General features: G+C 31.3%; 2 protein-coding genes across 4 annotated transcripts in view; both read right to left on the bottom strand.

Annotated features, from left to right (window-relative positions):
- The window catches only part of LOC110022873 (factor of DNA methylation 5-like), a 32,708-nt gene extending 27,444 nt beyond the window's left edge, over positions 1–5,264 (bottom strand). Inside the window, 1 exon segment of the mRNA XM_020722001.1 lies at positions 5,151–5,264. The gene's annotated coding sequence lies outside the window, so the exon portion shown is untranslated.
- Positions 5,265–13,458: 8,194 nt separating this feature from the next.
- Positions 13,459–24,741, bottom strand: part of LOC110022908 (factor of DNA methylation 5-like) — a 36,800-nt gene continuing 25,517 nt past the window's right edge. The window contains exons 7-8 of one of the 3 annotated variants that reach the window (XM_020722063.1): positions 14,672–14,904; positions 13,459–13,727 (exon numbers count right to left, since the gene is read on the bottom strand). In XM_020722063.1, coding sequence (XP_020577722.1) covers positions 14,674–14,904 — 231 coding nt within the window. In that variant the 3' untranslated portion in view covers positions 13,459–13,727; positions 14,672–14,673. Of the gene's footprint in view, positions 13,728–14,523; positions 14,905–24,741 lie in introns of those variants that run through there. The other 2 variants (XM_020722061.1, XM_020722060.1) reach the window with 2 other exon arrangements.

Below are 24,741 nucleotides of genomic sequence, written 5' to 3'. Positions count from 1 at the left end.
TTCCGAACCCAGCTTAAAATAAACCCTATTTAATTATTTGTATTAAATAGGGGAACTTGTCGGCAAATAAAACGGTTTCGCAGACCCAAACGGATGTCATATCTTTCTTAGTTTATTTGATCGAGCCTCACCCTCAAGTCTTGTGTTTATCCCTTGGGGTAGATACAGGATTTGAGGTTGAGTGCTCTTTCATTTAAACTATGGAAAATATGAGGTCAGTTTGATTTCATATTTTTTCTAAAATTATATATATATACGTAAATTAAAAAGTCCTTCCGAAGCGGGCGACGGGATTTCGATTCCGGCGACCGACAGCTTCTTACGGGCGACCCCCAAACAAACATTGCGAAAACTCTCCTCTTTCCCCTTTTAAGCGCCGACAATTAATTATGTTAATTACCACTAATCTTCTAGAATGCCAAAAATATCTTATAAATTGAAGTGATTAAGAAATATTGAATTAACGAATTTATTCAACAAATAATGATTCACCATCAACATCAACATCAGCCGCCTTTTATTTGTCAGTGATCTGCTTCATAAATTTTTCTTAATTCATTTGGTTGATTAATCCACATATCATATTAGTATAATTTTTACACGTATGTATGATTTGTCCACATTAATGCCTTTTATGCAACAAAATGTACAACAGTAACAACGGAAAAAGAAATCAGAAACCAAACAATTTAAATAACAGTGAAAATAAAAAGTAAGTTTTCTCTCCAACAGTATCAAATTCATCCAAAAACAAATAAGCTTAACAAATTTTAAGAATTTTTTACAACAATTATGAAATACGCTTAACAAATTTTTTAAAAAATTCTTGCATAATATACTCAAGTTATTTAAAAAGTTTATTACAGTAATTTTTTTTTTTCCATTAAAGATTGTAGCAACAATAATATATGTGAAAAAGCACACGAGAGAAGAGCAAGTCGTAGATAGCAACAACAATAAATTTACAATTTTTCAACTGTAGGCATGGTTAGAAAATTTTGCCTCAGACAAAAAGAATAGAATTCTAACCATTAAAATTGAGAAAAGGACACTCTCCCAAAAATAAAGTTAACATAGTTTAACATTTGAATGGATTTAATAAAACACAATTTGATTATTTTATTATCAAAAAAACATATCATCGAGTTTGTAACGATTGCAGGTCATTCCAAATAAGGTCATTCCAAATAAAAATTTAAGTACTCAACATCAATTATTAGTTTTGAATTTTAAGATTAAGGGTTGGAATATAAAAAATACAATGAAATATTGTATAGGATTAGATGGGAACTTAAAAGATACAAATAAAATCATTTTTATAAGGAAACTTTAAAATCTTAAGATTTGGAATGTTCATGAAAAAGTTAATGCTATGTGGGATAAATTAAATAGCATTATTAAACAATTAACAAAAGATGTACTTGAAGATTAAAAGAAAAATTTTTTATAAATAAAAATAGTTGGTGGTGGAATAAAAACATACAAGAAAAAACTAAAATAGATGAAGTTTTCTTATAAAATTTTTTAAAATGTAAAAGCTTAGATAATTGAGAAAAAATATAAAGTGGCCCGTGGAAAGTCTAAAAGTACTATTTATGATGCTAAGAATTCAGTTTTTAGTAATTTTTATAATATATTAAAAATAAAGATGATAAAAGTCATATGTACAAACTAGTCAAATAAAGAAATAAGAAAAGTAAGGATTTACTCAAGTGTATTAAAGTTGAAAATCAAAAAGTGTTTTATTAGATGAGACTGTTTAATATAGGTGGGTGATATATTTTAATAAACTTTTAAATGAAGATTTTGAAAAAAATGACCAACTTTAGTGATCTTAATATTGTTAATAATATTTTTTGTTTTATTTTCATCGTCCCATTAATAAAAAAGAAGTTGAGAAAGCTTTAAGAAAAATGAAAGACGAAAGATCAGTAGGCCCTGATAGTATCTCAATTGAAGTGTGGAAAAATTTATGAGATTTGGTAAATTTGTCTTACTAAAATTTTTAATATTATTTTAAAAATTAAAAGATGCCTGAGGAGCGGAGGGATGGTCCTTATTTTTAAGAAAATGGGATACACAAGAGCGTACAAATTATAGAAGAATTAAGTTAATATGTCATACATTAAAATTATGGGAGAAAAGAATTGAACATAGATAAAGAAGTGATACAAAAAATTTTCAAAGTCAATTTGGATTAATGTCAGGCAAGTCTAATGTGGTAGTTATACATTTATTGAGATGTTTGATGGAGAAGTACAAAGAGAGTAAGAAAGATCCACATATGATTTTTGTTGATTTAGAAAAATCATGTGATAGGTTAGATGAGAAGTTCTTCAAAGAGTTCTAAAAAAGAAATGTGTTGATAAGACTTATATTTAAGCTATTAAAGATATGTATACTAGAGTTGTGAATTGTGTTCGAACAGGAGGATTAACCACGTATTTTCCTATTTCAATTGGATTAAATCAAAAATCGACTTTATGCTCATATCTTTTCTCTTTAGTTATGGATGCTCTTACCGGACATTTACAGGAGGATGTACTTTGGTGTATGCTTTTTTGCTGATGATATCCTTCTTGTGAATAGTGATTTCTTCACTCTCTGGGCTCGTTCAGGATTGGATGACCGAATGCAACGACATTATCATCGCTTTTCTCTTAAGTTATGGATGCTCTTACTGGACATTTACAGAAGGATGTACTTTGGTGTATGTTTTTTTGTTGATGATATCCTTCTTGTGAATAGTGATTTCTTCACTCTCTGGGCTCGTTCAGGATTGGATGACTGAATGCAACGACATTATCATCGAGAGTGATAATGCCAATGTCATTGACTATTACCAAAAATCTATGAATAAGTGGCACTGGCAGAACTCAACTCCAAAAGATCCAAACATTGGTTTTTTTATTCAAGCAAGTTATTTTTCAACATACTTCAGGAACAACAACAAATCAGCTCATACCTGCGCCAAGATGGTTATTGATAGAGATTTTGTTTTGACCCATGTTAATGATCAAGATCCTCTTTTGTTTTTTTTTTTGCAAGAGGATAAGGCACATTTTTTTAATGTCTCTGGGACACAGTGTTGCACATTTTTGTAACCCTTTTGCTTTACATTAATGTAATATGCAACATTCAAAGATAAGATTGGAAAAAGAGTTCAACAAAAAATTTAATTATGGAGGTAAACTTTAGAGTCTAAAGGCCTTCGTTTGAGTAGATCTAAAACTAAATGCATGAATGCAATTTTAATAGTAATAGATCTAGTGACGGAGTTATAACAATGAGTGATCAACTCATTAAAAGGAGCGAACATTTTAGACATCATGGGTCTATAGTTCAAAGTGGCAATATAGATGGGGATGTTATTAGTAGAATTCAACCATCATGGGTCTATAGTTCAAAGTGGCAATATAGATGGGGATGTTATTAGTAGAGTTCAAGTTGGATTGTTGAAGTGGAAAATGCATCAGACTTGTTGCGTGATAGAAAAGTATCGCTGAGACTTGAAGGAAATTTTTATAAAATGATTGCGAGACCTACAATGCTTTATGGTGCAGAACGTTGGCCTATAAAAGAGAAGCATAAAAAGATTAGGTGGATGAGTGATTTTACACTTAGAGACAAAATGTGAAACAAATATATCTGTTAAAATGTTGGTGTAGCTCCAATGACATACAAGATTAGAGAGAGTCATCTTAGAATGTTTGGTCACATTAAACGCCGACCATCCGACAATCCAGTTAGAAAAGTAAATGTTTTAGATTTGACTTATTTTAAGAAAGGTAGAGGTAGACCAAAAAAGATTTGGGCATGTTGTATAAAAATGATCTTAATTTATTAGAACTAAATGAAAATATGACACTAAATAGAACAAAAAAACAGTTTGCTGTTGTTCTTGTTATAATTTCACATTTAAAAATTTATGGAGAGAAGATGATGCATGTAGGAAAACATAATTAAACATTCGATGGAAACAATAAAAGTTGAACAATCACAAGATATAGTCAAGGCAAACTGCAAATCAAATTACCGTAAAGGTTGCAAGTGCACGTACACGCCCCTATCTACGATGTATTTTACTCACAACCCCATGCAAAAATGTTGCTTCAATTTTCCTTTTACTTCTATACAATCTTATTTTTAGAACAATTTTGACTTTTTTCAGAAAAAAAATTAAATCATCAAAACAATGCAACCTCTAGGCTCTCCTTCAAACAATGTGGCCAGCTAACAATCTTTTTTAGGTCAATTTTGAAATTTTTTTTCAAAAGAAATCCTCAAAACGGGAAGTTTTTATCCACATCTGATCCATTCATCATTGATTAGATGAAGAATATTCCAATATAACTCAAATAAGGATCTAAATGCCGCCCTTATATCTACACATATACCACAATTCAGTTCATTCAAGACACTCTAAGCTTCTGGATCATGGGAGAATTCTATAGCCCTAATCATTGATTGCAATTCTTGATGCCAAAATCTTCTCTTGTAGGATGCATCCTGTTACACCTCTAAGAAAATCAGCCCGGTCATCTTCAGCTGCATCTATTAACTCTACTCCTCCTTGTCTACATCTTCAAATTATATCATCTCTTCAGCCAAAAGTGGGATCATCCTGGCTTTCCCTAGTTGCCTCCAAAACCGTCTTATGATGGATAATTATCTTCATCGACACATTTTGACTCTACTTGTACGAGAAGAATCATCCTTTCCTCACTCACAAGATGATTTAACAAAAAAATTTCAAAATACTACCTCCTTTCCTATTCATTCCATTCTACTGACTAATAGCACCGTGTGTGTGCGTGCGTGTGGGCGCGAGCGCGCGCGAGCGCGCGCGTGTGCGTGAGAGAGAGAGAGTCAATCTTTGAACGCAAACTAGGAAGCCTCCAAAAGACTCAAAGAACTCATGGAATGCACATTGTCACTACTACAATTTCCAAAAAATAAAAAAAACTCAAATAACGTCGTTACAGATCGCCATCACACAAGAAAAAAACAGCAGCAAAACATTGATACGACTCGAAACCCTTCTAAGTTAAACGGAAGCCCAAATGCAGTAATTTCAACTGAACGGCATAGGAAGGATACGGATGATTGCATAGCAAACGGAAGACAGATACATAGAACTCAATGATTACCAATTTGTTGCGGAGACGAAGCTGAAGTGCGACACCAGATTAGGGTTTCAGAATGCCTCCAGAGCTTTGGCCGAAACTGCAGTCAAAGAGGAATTCGAGCAGCTCGCTGCACCGGCTAACTGAGCTTTATTTTGTACACTCACTTGGCAGCAACGCAATTTCCCGAAAGGAAGGCATTTTTGTCTTTTTTTACTGAAAAATGTTTTAATTTACTAAATTCGATAAATCTGAATTTATTAAATGTTTCAATTTACTATTATTTTGAAAATCAATTGAGGCTTTTATTTTTTTATTTATTCTTAATTATTTTATTCTTAATTATTTTAGATACATCAATGAATTTTATATTCCATAAAATTATCATTTAAAGATGTTAGCAAATTAAATGGCTTATACTATATAATAGATGTTGATGAATTAAAATGCCTTTAATTTTTAAGATTTGTGATTAAATATAGATATTTAAACAAAATATTTTAAATTGGGATAACATTGATAATATTTGATCTAAATTTGAATCTTATTGGATGATAGATCCGACTAATGCCATGCCAATAATAAGGAGTGAATAGAGGTGGGAGGAAAATGATGAATTTTTAAATGAATATAATTGAATGATTAAATCACTTTCACTATAAATTATACTATTTAGATTACCTTAGAACCCATTCAGCCTTCTCTAGCCAATTATAATCAGCTCTTTAGAATATTTTTAAGTCACAAGATTCATGACTGATTCTCTCTCACCTTATTTTCATATACATAATTAAATAATAGTTTAAAATTAAGCTTGAACACATTTTTTAAATATAATTGATATGTCACTAAATTTTGTTTATCAGGAACAAAGATTGATGCATCTTGAGAGTGAATGCTTTCAAAATCAAATTAAAGATCATATACGCTCTAATTTTATCAACAAATTAAATGACATAAAAAATAATTCATCTGTATTGTGTGATGGAAGGTTTTAGACAATAGAGTGATAACTTAACATCCCAGTGTTATATGAAAATCAAACACACACACACAAATAATAGAAAAGTAGTGGGAGAAGCCTCCAATATTTTTTTACGCGAAAAAACCCTTCAAAGCGAAAAAATCACAGGGTCTTAACCCACTCAAAGTAATTCATTTTATGCATGATTGTAAGTACATGAGTCTACAGTCATCATAAATTAGAGAAGATAAAATAATGTTAATAATTACAATTGTATTATAGTCATCAATTGTTAGAATTGGGCTGCAACAAATATAGTTCTTGGTGATAATAGTGATAGTGCGTCGCAAAGGTTATAATTGATTTTTACAAACGTAGAAGTTAGTCATAAATATTATAGTTGGTGGTTGTAATAACATCAGTTGACCATAGAGGTCGTAGTTAGAGACTGTAGTACATCAATTGGCTACTTAGGCCAAAGTTAAAAGCTATAATAGTAGTTGGTCACATAGGTCGTAGTTGGTAGTTGAGCATCAATTGACTATAAATGGTGGGAATTTGTAGTATTAATTGGCCACATAGGTTACAGTTGGTAACTGCAAGAGAGTCAGTTGGTCATAGAGATCATAAGACAAGGTTGTGATGACAACAATTAGCCACATATGTTGTACTGGATAGTTATAGTAGTAATTGGTCATATATGCAACAGTGGGTCATTGTAAAAGCGTTAGTTGGTCACAGAGGCTATAGTGGAAGACTATGATAACAATTAGCCAGACAGATCTTAGTGGAAAGCTATAGTAGTAACTAGCTACATAGACAATAATGGGTTGTTATAAGTGTGTCGGTTGGCCGCATAAGATGTAGTAAGAAGTTATAATGACAACAGTTAGCCATGTAGTTCGTAGTAGATAACTACAACAGTAATCAGTCACATGGGTCATAATGGATTGCTACAAGAGCGTCAATTGGTCACAAAGATCATAGTTGGTGTTACACAAATTGATGATTGCAATATTTCACTCGGGTTTACTATTTTACACTAGCAGCATCAATTATCAATATATGAAATAAGAAGAAAACTTTAGTTGTTGGAAGTTATTCACGGGTCTCCAATACACCATGTTTGTGATACTCCTTTACACTGTATTTGAGATACTTGGTTGCACTATATTTCAGGATACTTTATTATCTCATATTTTTGGATACTTCATTACATAGTATTCATAATACTTTGTTACCCCTATTTTGGACACTCTGTTTCATAGTAATTAGGATTCTCCATTGCCCTGTATTTGTGATACTTTTTTTGCACAGTATTCAAGATAGTTTGTTACCTCATATTTAGGATACTTCGTTGCATGATATTCATGATATTTTGTTACCCCATACTCGACATACTTCATTAAACCATATTCAGGATATCTCATTACACAACAGTGTTCACCGAATGTAGCGAGTAGGGGGCGGCCGTCAGTGGTTGATGGCGATCGACAAGTGGTGGTCAAAGGCGGTTAGTAGTTACAAAGGCCGAAATTTATCGTTTGGTCTTCATCCATAATAACACTGGATTTCAACTGCTCCCCCTTTCTCAAATGAAGAGATTGTGTCTATTTATAGCATTTGGTGGAGGGATGTTTTGGTCATTCAGTGAATAACTCTCATAACCATCTTACAGAACGATACATATTTATCACTCCTAATCATAAGAGTATTTTTTATGATTTGAGGGTCTTAATGACCTTAAAGTTTTGGGAGCTAAGGCTCATTGAAGTTCTATAATTGAGATGCTTGACTTGACTATAAATATGTCAAATTTGGAGTTTGTTTGTCCATTCAATCAATGATATAAAGCCTCCAAAAGAGCTTTAATGGCTTGATCTTGACTTAATTGGACTTGAATTAGACCAATTTTGATATCATCGAGTATTGTCGAGACGGTCAGCTTGACTCTAAATTTAATGCAATCAGAACTTTAGATGATCTTCACTTTGAATCAAAATATTTCTTACTCAAAAAATTACCTCAAGATTTATGTCAAGTGATAAAATTTGTCAATGATGCATCCATTATAAATTCTAGTAAACTCAAAGCAAGTACTTGAAACATAATATGAAAGTTTAGGTATTAGTTAGAAGCTCAAATAAAGATAAATCAAATGTCTCGATAAGATAAATCTAATTAGCTCAATATTAGTCAATCTAAACATCATTAAGGCACAAACACTCAAAAAAATTTATATGATTGAGGGAATCTCTCTCATCTATTCGATTGAGTGTTCCAAATTATGATAACATTCATGGAGGATGTCAATCCCAAATTTTAAAAATAGACATACACTCCCTTCAAGATATTGAGGAACCTAGAGTGAGCGAAAAAAAAAAACTCAAGTTAGCTCTTAGGCCATCAGAATTCTAGAGTGCCACCCATTGACCATCACTGTTAAGCCCCTTTTGTTTGACCACTGCCATCAACTTAGAATCAGAGGAGAAGATTCGACGGATCCTTAAGGCCAACTTGAGAAATAATAAGGTCCGCTTGGTCCTCATAGTTGGACCAAGTCATAACCATCTCTGCCTAGCCACTGTTGTTAGTTGTTACCATCGTTACACCACCACTACCTCTGTCGTAGTACTTCTTAATCGTCAATGAGTCGTCACTTATGTCACAACCCAATCAAATGCAAGTTGTCATATTAAGGTTGCTTGCATCATGTCAAAGTTACAATAGCTGATTAATTACTCAAAATATGTTCATAAAGAATTTTTAATATTTAATAATCACATAAATAAAATCATTTGTATATAACCAAGTAAATAATAAATAAAAATACTAGTGCATCTTCATTCATGCTACAAACCACACACACACACACACAAATATATATATATATATATATATATATATATATATTTTCAAAAGGGAATTGGTATTTGGTCTGGTGAGCCCCAAATAACACTTCCCCAATTTGGATCGAAACTCAAGTGTACTTTGATCGAAACCCAATTTGGTTAAATATAGTTGTTAGAATTAAACAAAATACTATATAACACAAAACACCTATAAAAAATTAAATATTTATTCAGTGTAACTGATACAATCTATTCTATAATATATCAAAAATTATGTGATGAAAAGTATAAATTTTTAAGAAAATATCTCAAATTTACAAAAAAATAAAAATACCAAAATTAGCAACTTTATCTAAATTTTATATAATTTTCAACTTCTCTCATAGTGTACTCACACTGTTAAGAGATTTTTAAACATCCTTTTTATTTGAAGGCAAGTTATGCATCATTAAGCCCTAACTCAAGTCATCCTACATAAACAATTGGCCTTTTCAAAATATTTCAAAATTACCTATGAATAAATACATTCTATTTTTAATTGACATTTAATACAATAATTAACTTAAATACAAGTAAGCATAAACAAAAAAAAAACTAATAATTAGAAGTAAATTTACTTGCATTATATCATCCCTTTATGTTGATGCTTCTAGAAGTTATTTATGAGGGGACTTTTTCTCTTCTAAATTAACACAATTAGGAACATAAAACATAATTCATATAAAGAACAAATGGTACTAGTGGTGGGCAGAAGGTATTAGAAGAAAGCCTAGAAGGAAAAAAAGGAGTATGTTCCCTCAACCAGGTTTCTTCAGGTAGGAAGGTAAAAATATGTGATGAGTTTTAATTGATTAAGAAAGAAGGCTTTTTTAATTCCTACATGATTTTTTATTCATTCAGTTGAACATCTTGTACCCTTGGAACTTTTGATTTGAAAGCTTGAAGCAGATTCATTTTAATAATGATTTGATACTGATATACATGATATTTTTAGGCTGCTATAGTTGACAATAGCTTAATATCTAGATCATCCATTCTCTTTATTTTTAAGAAAATGGGGACCTTCCAATGATTTCCTAAGAAAACACAAATATATGATTAAAATCAAAATGTTAAAAAGGGGGAATCATAACTAGAATGCTTAAATGAGAATGAAAGCTGATCATCTGAACCATTTTTGCATGAGCTTCATCAAGCTCTAGATTAGAATTATTGGAAGGTCTTTTTTTAATTGGAGTAAAGATAACATGTTATTTGATAATGCATGCAAGAAGACGTTTACCACCAAAATGTCTGACATGAAAGCTTTATGGTTGATTAAGTTGCCTTTCTAGTTGATACATTCTTGCAAGAGTCACATCTATTTCTCTCCAAGTACAATGAGTTATTGTAAGAACCATATTTTGGGAAAAAATAAAACCTGAACTAAAATGTGTTTATATATAGTTAGATAAATTATGTTCTTCCATAAATTTCTTGGACTTTTCATCAAATATCCTTCTTTCAATGTGTGTCAATTAAATGTTATCAATCATAAAATCCTAAAAAATAGTATTTATATCAATCAATAACAAAAGGAATGCATCAAACATTCAAATAAAAAAATTGAAGGGTGCGAGAGGGTCAGCTGAATGATTAATAAATCATGTAAAAATTTAGATTTTATGAGTTTAAAAAAGATTTTAAAGTTTAAATGGAAAGAACATTTTGAATGGCTCATGACACATTGCATAATCTATAGAGAGCATAAGGAAATTACTTCTTGTGAACATTCACATTCAGCCCTAGTAGTCATAGCAGGAAGGAATTTTTCACATCAGAGATTATATTTACAGGTGAAATTAAGGCAACCACTTCATTCAGACTAAAATTCAATAGCATTAGTTACATTTAAGAGAATAAAAGGTGAAGTTAAAGCCCGTTTATCTTTGTTCATTTTCCAAAATTGAAGGACATATTCAATCACTTCATCTAATGTCATATTTTTTGTCCTCTATGAAAATATAGAGCCTAAGTATAATGTATTTTCCATTAGGATTGTACCATTGAGTTCCAACAAGGTTTTTTTCATAATTTGGTAGGCAGCATCACCCCATTGTTCTCTGAGAACAGTTTCTCATCATCTTCTCTTAATATTTCTCGCATCAAAATAAAATTGCAAATGCTAGTTATAATATATCACAAAAAAAAGGTTGCTTTTGTTTCATATAACTCGATAAATAAAAGGAACATGGATAAAAATCACATTTAATTGAGTTTTCCAAAAAAAAAAAAAAACTCAATGTTCACAAACAACCCATGTCCATGAAGCTCTAATAGTGAAACAAGATATGACAAAATGACATGATAGTACTAGGTAAAGAAAGATATATTGTGAATAATATATTTTCTTTTATAAATTATTAATATGAAAAGTATAACTAAAATACTAAGTATCAATATTTTGTATTTAAAAGTATCACTCAATACAATACAAGATCAAATATATCACCTAATAGAAAAAATAATAAACCAAAGAGAAACAAAATCTATTTTAATAACATTTAATTTTCAAAATTTATTAAAAGCTTTAATTGTCACCTATAAGTGAACTAGCATTTAACTATCGGACAATGACTTTATCAATACCCTTTTTTTTCTCTTAAAAAAAGGCACTCATGTTAGCATTCAACAATGGGATTATAACAAACTGGATTTTTAACTCACTCAAGAACATTCTTTTTTAATAAACAATAAAAGGCAATTGAAATTATCATATTATACAACAACAACAAAACCCTTATCCCACTAAGTGGGGTCGGCTACATGAATCATTTTTCTCCACTGCGACCTATTTAGTGTCGTATTTTCATTTAATTCTAATAAATTAAGATCATTCTTATACAATATGCCCAAGTCTTCCTAGGTCTACCTCTACCTTTCTTAACATAAGTCGAATCTAAAACATCCACTTTTCTAATTAAATCATCAGATGGTCGAGGTTTAATGTGACCAAACCATCTAAGACGACTCTCTCTAATTTTGTTCATCATAGGAGCAACACCAACCCTATCACAGATATATTCATTTTGCATTTTGTCTCTAAGTGTAAAGCCACTCATCCACCTAATCATTCCCATCTCGACAACACTTAACTTAGTTTTATGTTTCTCTTTTAAAGACCAACATTCAGCGCAATAGAGCATTGCAGGTCTCACCACCATTTTATAAAAAAAAATTTCAGTCTAAACGTTACTTTTCTATCACACAATAGGCCCGAAGCATTCCTTCAATTCAACCAACCAACTTGAATTCTACTAATAACATCCCCATCAATATCACCATCACTTTGAACAATAGACCCGAGATATCTATAGCATTCACACTTTTTAATAATTTGATCACCCATGGTTACATTTATGTCACTAGAGCTACTACTACTAAAATTACATTTCATGTATTCAGTTTTAGTTCTACTCGAACGAAGGCCTTTAGACTCCAAGGTAGACCTCCATAATTCAAGTTTTTTCTGAGATTTTTCTCTCGTCTTATCCATGAGAAGGATATCATCAGCAAAAAGCATACACCAATAAGTGCCCAGTAAGACCATCAATAACAAAAGCAAAAAGATATGGGCTTAAAGCTGATCCCTGATGTAAACCAACAAAACAAGGAAAATATTGGTCAATCCTCCTTCTATTCGAACACAAGTACAACTCTTGTTTACATATCTTTAATGACTTGAATATAAGTCATATCAACACCTTTCTTCTCAAGAACTCTTTGAAGGATATCTCTTAGAACCTTATCGTAAGCTTTTTCTAAATCAATAAAAATCATATGTAAATCCTCCTCATTATCTCTGAACTTCTCCATCAAACCTCTCAAAAAATGGTTACTATGGCCGGAAGTTATCATCGGGTATTCATTCCAGAATAACACTTGAAGTCAACTCCTCCTCTCCTCCTAATTGAAAAGATATGGCCTATTTATAGCCCATGAGAAAGCGACTATTTGATCATTTGACAACCTAATCGGATGACCCATATTGATCTTGTTTAATCAAAGGGGTTTATTTAATGATTTGTGGGTTTTAATAACCTTAGAATTAAACGAGCTCATGCTCGTTGGATTACTACCATCAAAACACTTGATTTAACTATAAGCATATTAAATTTGGAATTCATTTAATTATTCAACTGACAATCCTAAACCTCTAAATATGCTTTAATAACTTGATATGGATCTTTCTAGACTCCCATAGAAACAATTTTGATATCATTGGATTCATCTTATCGTGATGGTCAGTTTGATTATAAAATTGCTAAAATTTGGGCCATGAATGATCTTTAATTTTAATCTGAAACATTTTTTGTTCAAAAAATGTCTCATCGTTTCGAGTGATAAATTAATTGATGATGCATCAATACTTATACACAAACTATATATATATATATACGCGAACAACAAGCCAGTTTATATATATAATATATATGAAAATGCAGCATACTCTACCCAACAAGAATCTAGAGCAACTATAGATGAGTTTGTGCACATAGATGACAGCAAAATTTTAACATAGATAAATAAATAAATAAAAATTCAACCTTAATCAGTTGCTTCTGAGCATCCTGCAACTCTGCGTTGCTATCAAAATGCTTGCAGGCGAAGCTTGAATTATAAGATACACTTCTACATATTGCTCAGTTTGCATCTCTTCCATCCTTTTTCTTATCAGCTCTTCTTCCAGCTTCATCCTTTTTTATAATTGACTTTTCTTTCTACTTCGTCCTTGCTAACCTTCTGCTGAACATAGCATCATGTAAAAACAAAAAGAAAAATCAATTTGTGTGTACAGATACGGCCACACCGCCGTGGCTCGCATGTCGGCTTATCCTAACCGTCATCCGGACGTTTAAATGCTAAAACAATGTTATAAGTGATGGACTCAACATAGGCCATCTAATGGAGCACTTGATGATTTTAGTTAAAACAATCAAATTGTCATTCTAGAAAATTGTCAATTTAAGAACCCTCGTTCTCCATTAGACCTTGTGTGTGTTGCAGGATGAGAGCAGTACCAAAAACTCCAGTAGCATAAAAGTATGTGCACAACTTTTATCACACGTTACCCTAAATCCATCACTTTTTCTTTATGTTACGTGAACATTAATCTAATGAATTCATCATATTGATACTTCAAATCATTCAAATCTAATTTTCATTATCTTATCTTTGATAAATCTTATTCATATGCGAAAGAACAAAAATTAAAATAATAATAATATTCATAAGACGAGGAATCAGAATCAGTTACATTGCTATTTACAAATTTAGCACTCTCATTCATCCATTTTTCAAATTCTCACTCAAATATAAAAAATCATGATAAAACCCAAACCCATGCTTTTTATTTTTCTCAAATTCTCAATGATTTGATTGTGGCACGCGTAAATACATCGTTAAGATTATTCAAAAATATTACCTGGGTGCTAGATTTTGTAAACATCAATGTTTCGGGTGCTAAGTATGTAGTTATCCCAAAGAATATAAGCTAAAAAGAACAATGCATTTGGTTAATCTCAGCAGATAAGAAAAAAACTCAAGGCCCAAGCAATAAACTGCAAGCTACCATGAGCAGCAGATAAAAAGCAGATAAATTGCTTCTTCCAGTATAACAAAACTTACGTCAGCATAAAGAGAAAAAAAAAGAAAAGAAAAGCAGCTCATTGTAAGAGAATTAGACGTACAATTAAGGCCGTTTACGCTTGTTTATTTTCCACTGCTGAAGCACATATTCAATGACTTCACCTAATGAAGCTTTCCTGTCCTCTTTGAAATTCCAGAGCTCAGGTATAATATATCTTCCACTAGGATTGTACTCATTGAGCTCCAACAGAGCTTTCTTCACAGCTTGGTACGCGACGTCACCCCATTGCTCCTTCAGGGAAACCAGCTTCTCATCATCTTCCCTCAATACTTCCTGCACAAAAACGGCTGGTTATGATAAATGGAACATAGATGTAAGAGTGCCAAAAAAGCTAAAAGTTGACTAGTAACTCATGCCAATGAAGCACAAACAGCTAAATAAGACAGGAGAAAACAACATGACATGTTAACATAAAGAAAATATGCATTGTACAATATGCTTTTTTTATAAATTATTAATATAAATTTAGTATCAAGAATTTTTTTATTCAAAACATCACACAATAAAATATATTATCAAATATATCACCTTAAACCAAAAGAATCAACCTATGAAAAACAAAAATTACTTTAATTACAATTAACAAACGCACAAATTGTCGGCAAAACTTACAACAAAAATATTTTTCATTCGGAGTGTTTATTGTACATTGCCATGCAAAGCCCTTGCTAGTGCGACTGCTACCAGTCACATAATCCATTCCTTTCATTACAAATTAATAACTAACACCACACATCAAAATTTTAAAAAATAGAAGATCAAAATTAATGCGAAGTTGCAGAATTTATTGTAGCTATAATAAAATTATTGTAGTTACAATAAACTCATTGTAGATACAGTGATATCTGCATATTAATTCTTTACAAAGCATTAAAATGTGTGCTTATAAATTAAAACCTGACCCGCCCAGCAATTACACAGTAATTTAGCTTCCAAAAGATGACCAAAAACTTGACCCGAATTTTTATTTAGCAGCTAGTGTGCAAAATCGAAATGTTATAAAATTTAGAGAATAATTTACACACTATGGGTACTAAGCAAGTATACGTATCGTTTCAATTAATATAGAGTTTTCTTTTAAAACTCAGAGTATCGATCCCACAGAAAAGCGAAGTAAGAAAGCCCTTGGAAGAAATCCTAGTCTACTATTATCAAGTCTTAGGTTTGAAGGTCAATTAAGATGGTGTTTTATTTAGCAACTACTCATAAATGCAAATATTAAATGTAAAGATAACAATTATTCATAAATGCAAATATTAATTCTAAAGATAACTTATCCGGACTAATTGGTTCGGAGAATTTTGAGATGTTAAAGACTACCCTTCTCGTGCGTCGACCTAGATAATGTATAAGAATGAAATGCTTAAAATATAATGTTGTAGTGACAAATAGAAGCATACATATTATTTACTTCTTTCGATTATGTAAAGAACATTAGCTAATCTAAAGTTGGTGTCGGCATGTATAGTAGTGTTGGGTAGGTTCTAGTCTCTCACTTTTAGATTACCCACCGTGCCCTCTCTATAAGACCTACCAGCGACCCTTAGTTAAAATCTCTAGACCAAATTGATAAAAGAATCTAGTCTGTCACCCTAGAAACATTAATTCTACGTCCATCAAATCTTATCTCTCTATTTATTTGCACCCCTCTTCGGACGATCGCGACTGCTCTTTCCAAGGTAGAATGTGATACTTACAAGTGAAGAAATCTTAGCCCTTTCGTGTCCCTCAACAAATTTTAACAATACAAGTGACCAATTTGTAAAGTAAATAAATGACCGGTAAAAATATCATCACATTTATGAAATAAAAGAATTTCTAGGCAAATCTAAATTCCTGATCATGTATCCAATTCATTGCAAAAGAAAAATAAAATGAAGATAATGACATATAAAATAAAAGAATTGATAGAATTATGTAATAAACTAAGTGTCAACAAGAAACATGTCTACCTACCCTCTTTCGAGCATATAGACATGCTTAGTATTCTATTAGTTTTATGCAATTATCTGTCACCTAAAAGTTTCTAATAGAACAGATCGTAAATTATATTTCCTTCAAAGTTTCATTGTCGGCAATACTATTTCGCAATAGCCAGCTGAACAATATGAGTGCACTCTAGTTGCGAGATCACCCCTCTCACGAGTCTTAGTTTCTCTTACAATATATTTTAACATAATCTATTGCCACTTAAATTATGTCAATGAAGCGAAGGAAATATTACTCATCACATGAAAATAAAAATAATTCTTTCATGAAACAAAATTTCCTACACATGCCACTACTTCATATTAAAAGAAAAGAGTAAAGAAAACTACTTACGAAGCATGAATAAAACACCACAGAAAACTTCATTTAAATCAAAGAAAATCCAAGTGTTTAAAAATCCACTAAAAAGTGTTTACAATAATTACAAGATAATGAAGAACACAATACTTAGCATTTTTCCTCTGAAAGAAAGACGAAAAATCTCTCCAATAAAGCCTTCTGTCGATCCATGCGCCGCTCATACTTCCTTACTCATATCTCTCAAAATCCCTCACCAATCTCTCCAGAAAATGGAGAAATCTACATCTCCATAAACTCACGCCAAAATTCTCCAAAAACACTTCCTAATTTCTTCTCTATACTCCTCTAATTACTTGTCATGAGAGGCGTCAAACCTCTCTATTTAAAGAGAAGCAAAAACACCTCATTTCTCTAAGAGACACATTTTTTCATCCAAAAGATACACCCTTTCACTCCAAGAGACACATCTCTTCATTCAAAAGCCACTCCAAGTGTCTAGATTCATTTAACCACTCCAAGGGGCGTGCATAGCCATCTAGAACCTTGCAGAACATCCCGAAACCACCAAAAGTCCAAAACCGTCTCCAGCCATTTCTGGCCCCTAGGCGTCATTTTCTCGTCGTCACTGGCGCCTAGGCGCCACCCTGCAAGCAGCTACACCGTTTTGCCACGTTTTGCTCCGTTTCAACCCCGTTTCAGCTTCGTTGTGCTCCAAATTAATATACTTACAAGATAAACATAAAAATAACATTTCTTTAAAGTTTAATTTCATTCAAAAATATATGATAAATGTAAAACAGATTAAGCATAAAAATACATTAAAATGTGTCAGATTAGAATTTTCTTCCTTGCCCGATTTGACTTCAAATAACATCGTTTTTGTTTCATTTTCTAACTTTAAAAACATACAAAATACAATCCTTTAAAATATAATAGCATTAAAAATGTACATAAAATGATCATGAAATGTACACTAAAAACATGTAATTTTTAGGTAGATCAATACACCCAAACTTAAATGTTATTTGTCCCCAAGTAACACTATAACTTTAAAAACTAAAATTGTTAATCTGTGGCAGTGAGTTTACTTTTTAGATAACTAAAAAATTATTTTAGAAATGTTATAGTCCAACTTAGAAGAATTTCTAATAAAGCAGATGATATCTAAGGTACCAGAACATTTAGTATTAAATTTATGAAAATTGATTTTCTATTTAATTCAGATATAATTGAAGTTTTCCCCAAACTTTGGATTTTTAAAAATATATTAATTTCAGAATTTATGACATCTACATTGAAAATTAGGGGTGTAAACGAACCGAACACGAACGAATAGAGCTTGTGTTCGTGTTCGGTTCATTTACGAGCCAGTTTGACATCCCTAATATTAATATATATAAATTAATTATATAACTTATATTATATAAATATATAATATATATATCAGTATATTACTAATATAGTATATTAATATACTATTATTATTATTTTACTATATATTATAATTTATAAAATTTAATTTTTTGAATATCATAATTTTTTTATATATAATTATTTTAAATTATTTTATATTTCGAACAATAACGATTCGAACACGAACGAACGCATCACTGTTCGTGTTTGATTCATTTAACTAACCGAACGAAAAAAATTTGTTCATGTTCGTCTTGTCTACTTATCGAACAAATCAAACACAAACTCATTGATGAACCGAACACGAACTGTTCACGAACGAGTTTTTTTGACAGCCCTATTGAAAATAATTTTGATTGATACTTTCAAAATTAAGCAAATAATTTATCTTAAATTTTCTTTCTTAGAAAGATTCAAGTGAAACAAAATTTTAATTATGTCATACTCCTCAAGCTTCTCCTCTTTTTTTTCATACTTTACTTATCTTTTCTTTTTGCTTTTGCTTTTCTTTTTCTTTTCTTTTTCTCTTCCTTTCGGTATCTTTTTAATCCGTACTTTTTTTTTTGTGAGGATTAATATATCTAGATAGACTTTTAATGATTTTGAATTTCATTATCCCTTTTCTAAAGTTAAAAACTCATTTTCTTTCCTTAACTTAAAATCTAGTATTAGATTTTGAAAAAGAATTTTTATAGAATCTAAATTCTTTAAAAAAGTATTATTCTAAAAATCCTTAATTTTTCAAAAAAAAATCTACTTTTCCTACTATAAATAGTAAAATCATTTCTCTACTATTTTATACTAAATATCATAATTTTAGTTTCATCCTTTTACTAACTTTTCTACAAAGTTATTTTATATCATTCCAAAAAATCAAAAGTTTAGTATCTTAAAGATAACACCACATACCACATGTGATATCAAATTAAATACAAGCTACAGAGGACAAATAAAATTTAACTTTGAAATTTATTTTTCTTCATTCCCCCAAACTTCAATTTTTAAATATTTTGCAATTAATTCCATAAAATGTAGCAGAAAAAAAAAGTAAAAGCTAAATCTATCAGCTGAATCTACCAGCTACTACAACATCTTATCAAATTCATATACATGCATATTTAGGATAGAATGACAATAGAATGACTACAGGAGAAATTAAATCTAGCCTAAAACATGCTTTCAATAATATTAAACTAAAAGGAAGTATTCTAATTTTAAAATTTATGTTTTTCCTCCTTCCCCCAAACTTGATTTTTAACAAGTATAGCATTCAGTACAGAAAATATAAACAGGAAGAAAAATAGCTCAGAAATTCTATATACCACAAATGTCTGTCAAAAACATCTACAAGTATTCATCAGGACAGAACAATTGGCAATAGAAAGTTAATCTAAACTAAATATGACAAAATAAAATAGAACTAAAGAAAGGTCTAAAAAACATAACATGAATCAACATAAGAATATATATTTAAGTTTCTCCAAGTTCTTTATATTGTTGTAATACAAACACAAACACATGATAAATGAGGTTAATTCTTCTTTTAACTCATTGCACCTTAATACCTTACTTCCAATTTCTAACGGAATTATTACACTAATAAATTGGGTACTTATAAATGATTTTATAAAGTCTAATCCCATGAATATGATTATCTCTGATATGTTGGATCGCGTGCACCAATCTCAGGTATCACCTTATCCCTTTAAGTAAGCCCCTCTAACAGTTATAAAGACAGTGCAAGATCATCCTCAAGTTGCTAATCAAATAAGTTCATGACTCCTACCAATTGAAAAAAAGGACAGAGAATGGAAGTAACAAATTTGAGATGGAACTATCACTATCCAAACTGAAGATGTCTCCTGTAAAACTCAAATCAGGTTAAGACCCGAGTCATAGTGGACTCGTTAATCAAACTACTATAAGATAACATCAACGAGTCTAAACATAATTAAAAGTTACAAAATCAAACCACTAACAATCCAAACATTCATCAATCATCATTCAAACTGATCAATCCATACTAAAACAAACTCAATACAACACAAACAATCACGACTTGCAAAAACCACACTGATAACAATGGGTTGCCTCCCACGAAACGCTTGATTTAACGTTGATAGCCCGACAAAGGATTTGCTTTCGGATCAAATTTCTATTTAAGTAAACATTGATCAAACACCCAATCTTTTTCGGATCCTGGGATTCTTACTAAATTCTCGAATTTCAGTTTTTCATTTAACTTCTCAAATTGATTCAAATTATTGTTCCTCAAATTTCTTTCTAGATCTAATATTCTTTTATGGTATTCTCAATTTGCATATTAATATCATCCTTAAAATTCACAAGAAATGGATCTCTATATGATAACTCTAGGTCTCTTAAATTTTGAGTTAGATTCTCCCTAAATAATTTAGATCTTAAATCAAATTCCACTGGGATGTTCTTCAGTCTCAAGTTATCTTCTAATTCATCTCATTGGTACTGATTATATGGTAGAGGAGGTCTTTCTCTTTCTATAAGAGGAGGTCTTTCTATATTTAACTTGGTTGATGAAATAGGTTTTTCTAATTCTTTAGGAATTTCTTCCATTGGTCTTTCAATTTTCATCTCCTCATTTCTCAACTCAAGGTACTTTTGAAATATATCCTCCAATTCTCTTCTAATTTTTAGTTTGATAATTTTATCATGCTCATCATTATTCTCCTTATGGTTTATCTGAGGGTCGTTAGGTAAAATATCTGGAAGATTAATATTACTTGAGTCAACAATCAGCTCCACTTGGTTTTCTATATTCCTTATAGCACCCCTTGACTTTTCAACTGACTTTCTATTTGATAAACACCCTCTTCTATAGACATCTCCTTTTCCTCATATGGTGGGTTAGAGTTAAATTCAAAAGGAAAAGAATTTCCAAAGTTATAGTTTTCCTGATTATTCCGATTACCTAAAGGATCATCTTGTTTGTAATCCCATGATTGGTTTCCTCCATCATTATTGTTATTCCAGTTAAATTTGGAAGGAAACTCCAAGCTTAGTTTGTAGTAATCAAAATAAGGACTATTAGAGTAATTATCTATTTCATGCATAGTTTCAAATGAGTTAGTGTCAACCAAATGTCCAAATGAGTTTTCTTCAATGAATAGAGGTTCTCGATGTTGACACATCCCATAATGACCCAACTTTCTTGAAATATCTACAACAAGTGAAGTTAAAATATTCAGCATATCATCTTCATAGTAATTCATCATTTCTACAACAGCTTCTGAAGATCTTTTCAATTTCCTAATCCTCCTAAAAGTTCTCTATTTCTGAGTCGTATAATTCAATGTTTGCAGCTGCTGAACTACACATACAAATCTAGAGACTTAATTAATAGGATAGATATCAAGTTTGTGAAACACTAAAAAATATTTTTGGTATTTTTAAATGTTCTTATATTTTTAAAATAAACACAATAATTAAATATACTATATAATAACACTAAAATTTTCAAATCTAAGTTTTAAAGGTTCAACTAAAAATTCTCCTAAAGTTCTTACCGAAGCTTCCCTGGCAACGACGCTAAAAACTTGACCCGACCCGCAATTACGCAGTAATTTAGCTTCCAAAAAATGACCAAAACTTGAGCCGAATTTATATTTAGCAGCTAATGTGCAAAATCAAAATGTTATAAAATTTAGAGAATAGTTTACACACTAGAGGTACTACGCAAGTATACGTATCGTTTCAAGTAATTAGGGTTTTCTTTTAAAACTCAGAGTATCGATCTCACAGAGAAACGAGGTAAAAAAACTCTTAGGAGAAATTATAGTCTACTATTATCAAATTTTAGGTTGGAAGGTCGATTAAGATTGTGTTTTATCTGGCAACTACTCTTAAATGCAAATATTAAATGAAAGGATAACAACTATTCCTAAATACAAATATTAATTCTAAAGATAACTAATCTGGATTATTTGATTCAAAGAATTTTGAGATGTTAAAGACTACACTTCTCGTGCGTCGACCTAGATAATGTATAGGAATGAAATGCTTAAAATATAATGTTGTAGTCACAAATAGGAACATACCTATTATTTACTTTTTTCGATTGTGTAAAAAACATTGGTTAATCTAAAGTTAGTGCGGCATGTATAGTAGTGTTGGGTAAGTTCTAGTCTCTCACTTCTAAATTACTCACTGTGTCATCTCTATAGGACCTACTAGTGACCCTCAGTTTCAATCTCTAGACCAAATTGCTAAAAGAATCTAGCTTGTCACCTTAGAAACATTAATTTTACGTTCATCAAATCTTATCTCCCTAACTATTTGCACCCCTCTTCGGACGATCACGACTGCTCTTTCAAAGATAGAATATGATACTTACAAGTGAAGAAACCTTAGCCCTTTCGGGTTTATAAGTTACTCAACAAGTTTTAACAATATGAGTGGTCAATTTGTAAAGTAAATGAATGACCGGCAAAAATATTATCACATTTATGAAATAAAAGAATTTCTAAGCAAATCTAAATATCTAAACATATATCCAATTCATTGCAAAAGAAAAGTAACATGAAGATAATGACATAAGCAGTAAAAGAATTGATAGAATTGCGTAATAAACTAAGTGTCGACAAGGAACATATGTTTACCCTCTTTCGAGCATATAGGTATGTTTAGTATTCTATTGGTTTTATGCACTATCTGTCACCTAGAAGCTTCTAATAGAAACAGATCATGAATTATATTTAATTAAAAGTTGCATTACCGCCCATACTATTTAGCAATAGCCAGCCGGACAATGTGAGTGCACTCTAGTTGCAAGATCACCCCTCTCATGAGTCTTAGTTTCTCTTACAACAGATTTTAATATAACATATTGTCACTTAAGTTATGTCAATGAAGCGAAGGAGATTACTCATCACATAAAAATAAAAATAATTCTATCATGAAACAAATTTTCCTACACATGTCACTACTTCATATTAAAATAAAAGAGTAAAGAAATTTACTTACGGAGTATGAATAAAACACCACAAAAAATTTTGTTTAAATCAAAGAAAATTCACTAGAAAATGTTTACAATAATTACAAGATAATGAAGTACACAATACTTAGTTTTTTCCCTCTGAAAGAAAAACAAAAAATCTATCCAACAAAGTCTCCTGTAGATCCATGCGCTGCTCATACTTTCTTACTCATATCTCTCAAAATCCCTCACCAATCTCTCCAGAGAATGGAGAAATCTACATCTCTATAAACTCACTCTAAACTCCTCTTAAAACACTTCCTAATTTTTCTCTAGACTCCTCTAATTACATGTCATGAGAGGCGTCAAGCCTCTTTATTTTAAGAGAAGCAAAAACCCCTCATTTTTCCAACAGACACATCTCTTCATCTAAAAGACACACATTTTCACTCCAAGAGACACATCTCTTCATTCAAAAGCCACTCCAAGTGTTTAGATTCATTTAACCACTCCATGGGGCATGCATAGCCATCTAGAAACTTCCAAAATATCCTGAAACCACCAAAAGTCATCCAAAACCGTCTCCAACAGTTTTTGGCGCCTAGGTGCCGCCCTGCAAGCAGCTCCATCATTTCAACTCCGTTTCAGCTCCATTGCGCTCTAAATTGATATATCTATAAGATAAACATGAAATAACATTTATTTAAAATGTAATTCCATTCAAAAATATGTGGTAAATGTAAAGAAGATTAAGCATAGAAAAACATATTAAAATATGTCAGATCAGAATTTTTCTCTTGCTCGATTTGACTCCAAATAACACCATTTTTTGCATCATTTTCACTAAAAGTTCATTTCTTGTACTTGAAGACAAAAGCAAGCAAAATAAATTCATTTAAAATGTAATATCATTAAAAATGTACATAAAATGATCATGAAATGTACACTAAAAACATGCAATTTTCAGGTAGATCAAGACCCGACTGAGTTAGACGAAGCAAACGCTCTCCTCGCAAGAGACTGTGGCTGTGGGATGTTTTGTGATCTTCTGTAAGTTACGTTGTGCGTGAGGGACGAAGCAGGTGATGTGTGTGAGAGTGTGGTATCTTTTGCTAGTCAGGCTGTGTGCAAAATACGAAGCAGATACTACGACAAGAAGCTGATGCAGGATCTTCTGCTGCGGGAGGAAGGGGCTATCGTATCTTCTAGTGTGAGAGAGATGTCAGATGGTTCTTCTACTGCGGGAGACCTTCTGTTACGGAAGAGATGCATGCTTCGAGATGTCTGCACAATTAGGGTTTTATTTCTTTTTTACTTAAACTGATAGCGGGGCATATGCCCCCGTGGGGCGTAAACTAAGCTTATAAGCGTCAAAGGCATGTGAGGATTGCTCCTCCTCAAAAGGCGCGCTCCATAAATGTCTTTTAAAACATTGATCCTAATGCGACATGATAATT

Source organism: Phalaenopsis equestris, unplaced genomic scaffold (assembly GCF_001263595.1).
Source record: "Phalaenopsis equestris unplaced genomic scaffold, ASM126359v1 Scaffold000203, whole genome shotgun sequence".
Lineage (NCBI taxonomy): Eukaryota > Viridiplantae > Streptophyta > Magnoliopsida > Asparagales > Orchidaceae > Phalaenopsis > Phalaenopsis equestris.
The sequence above is the reverse complement of the archived record's forward strand: the minus strand, read 5'-3'. Positions and strand labels throughout refer to the sequence as shown.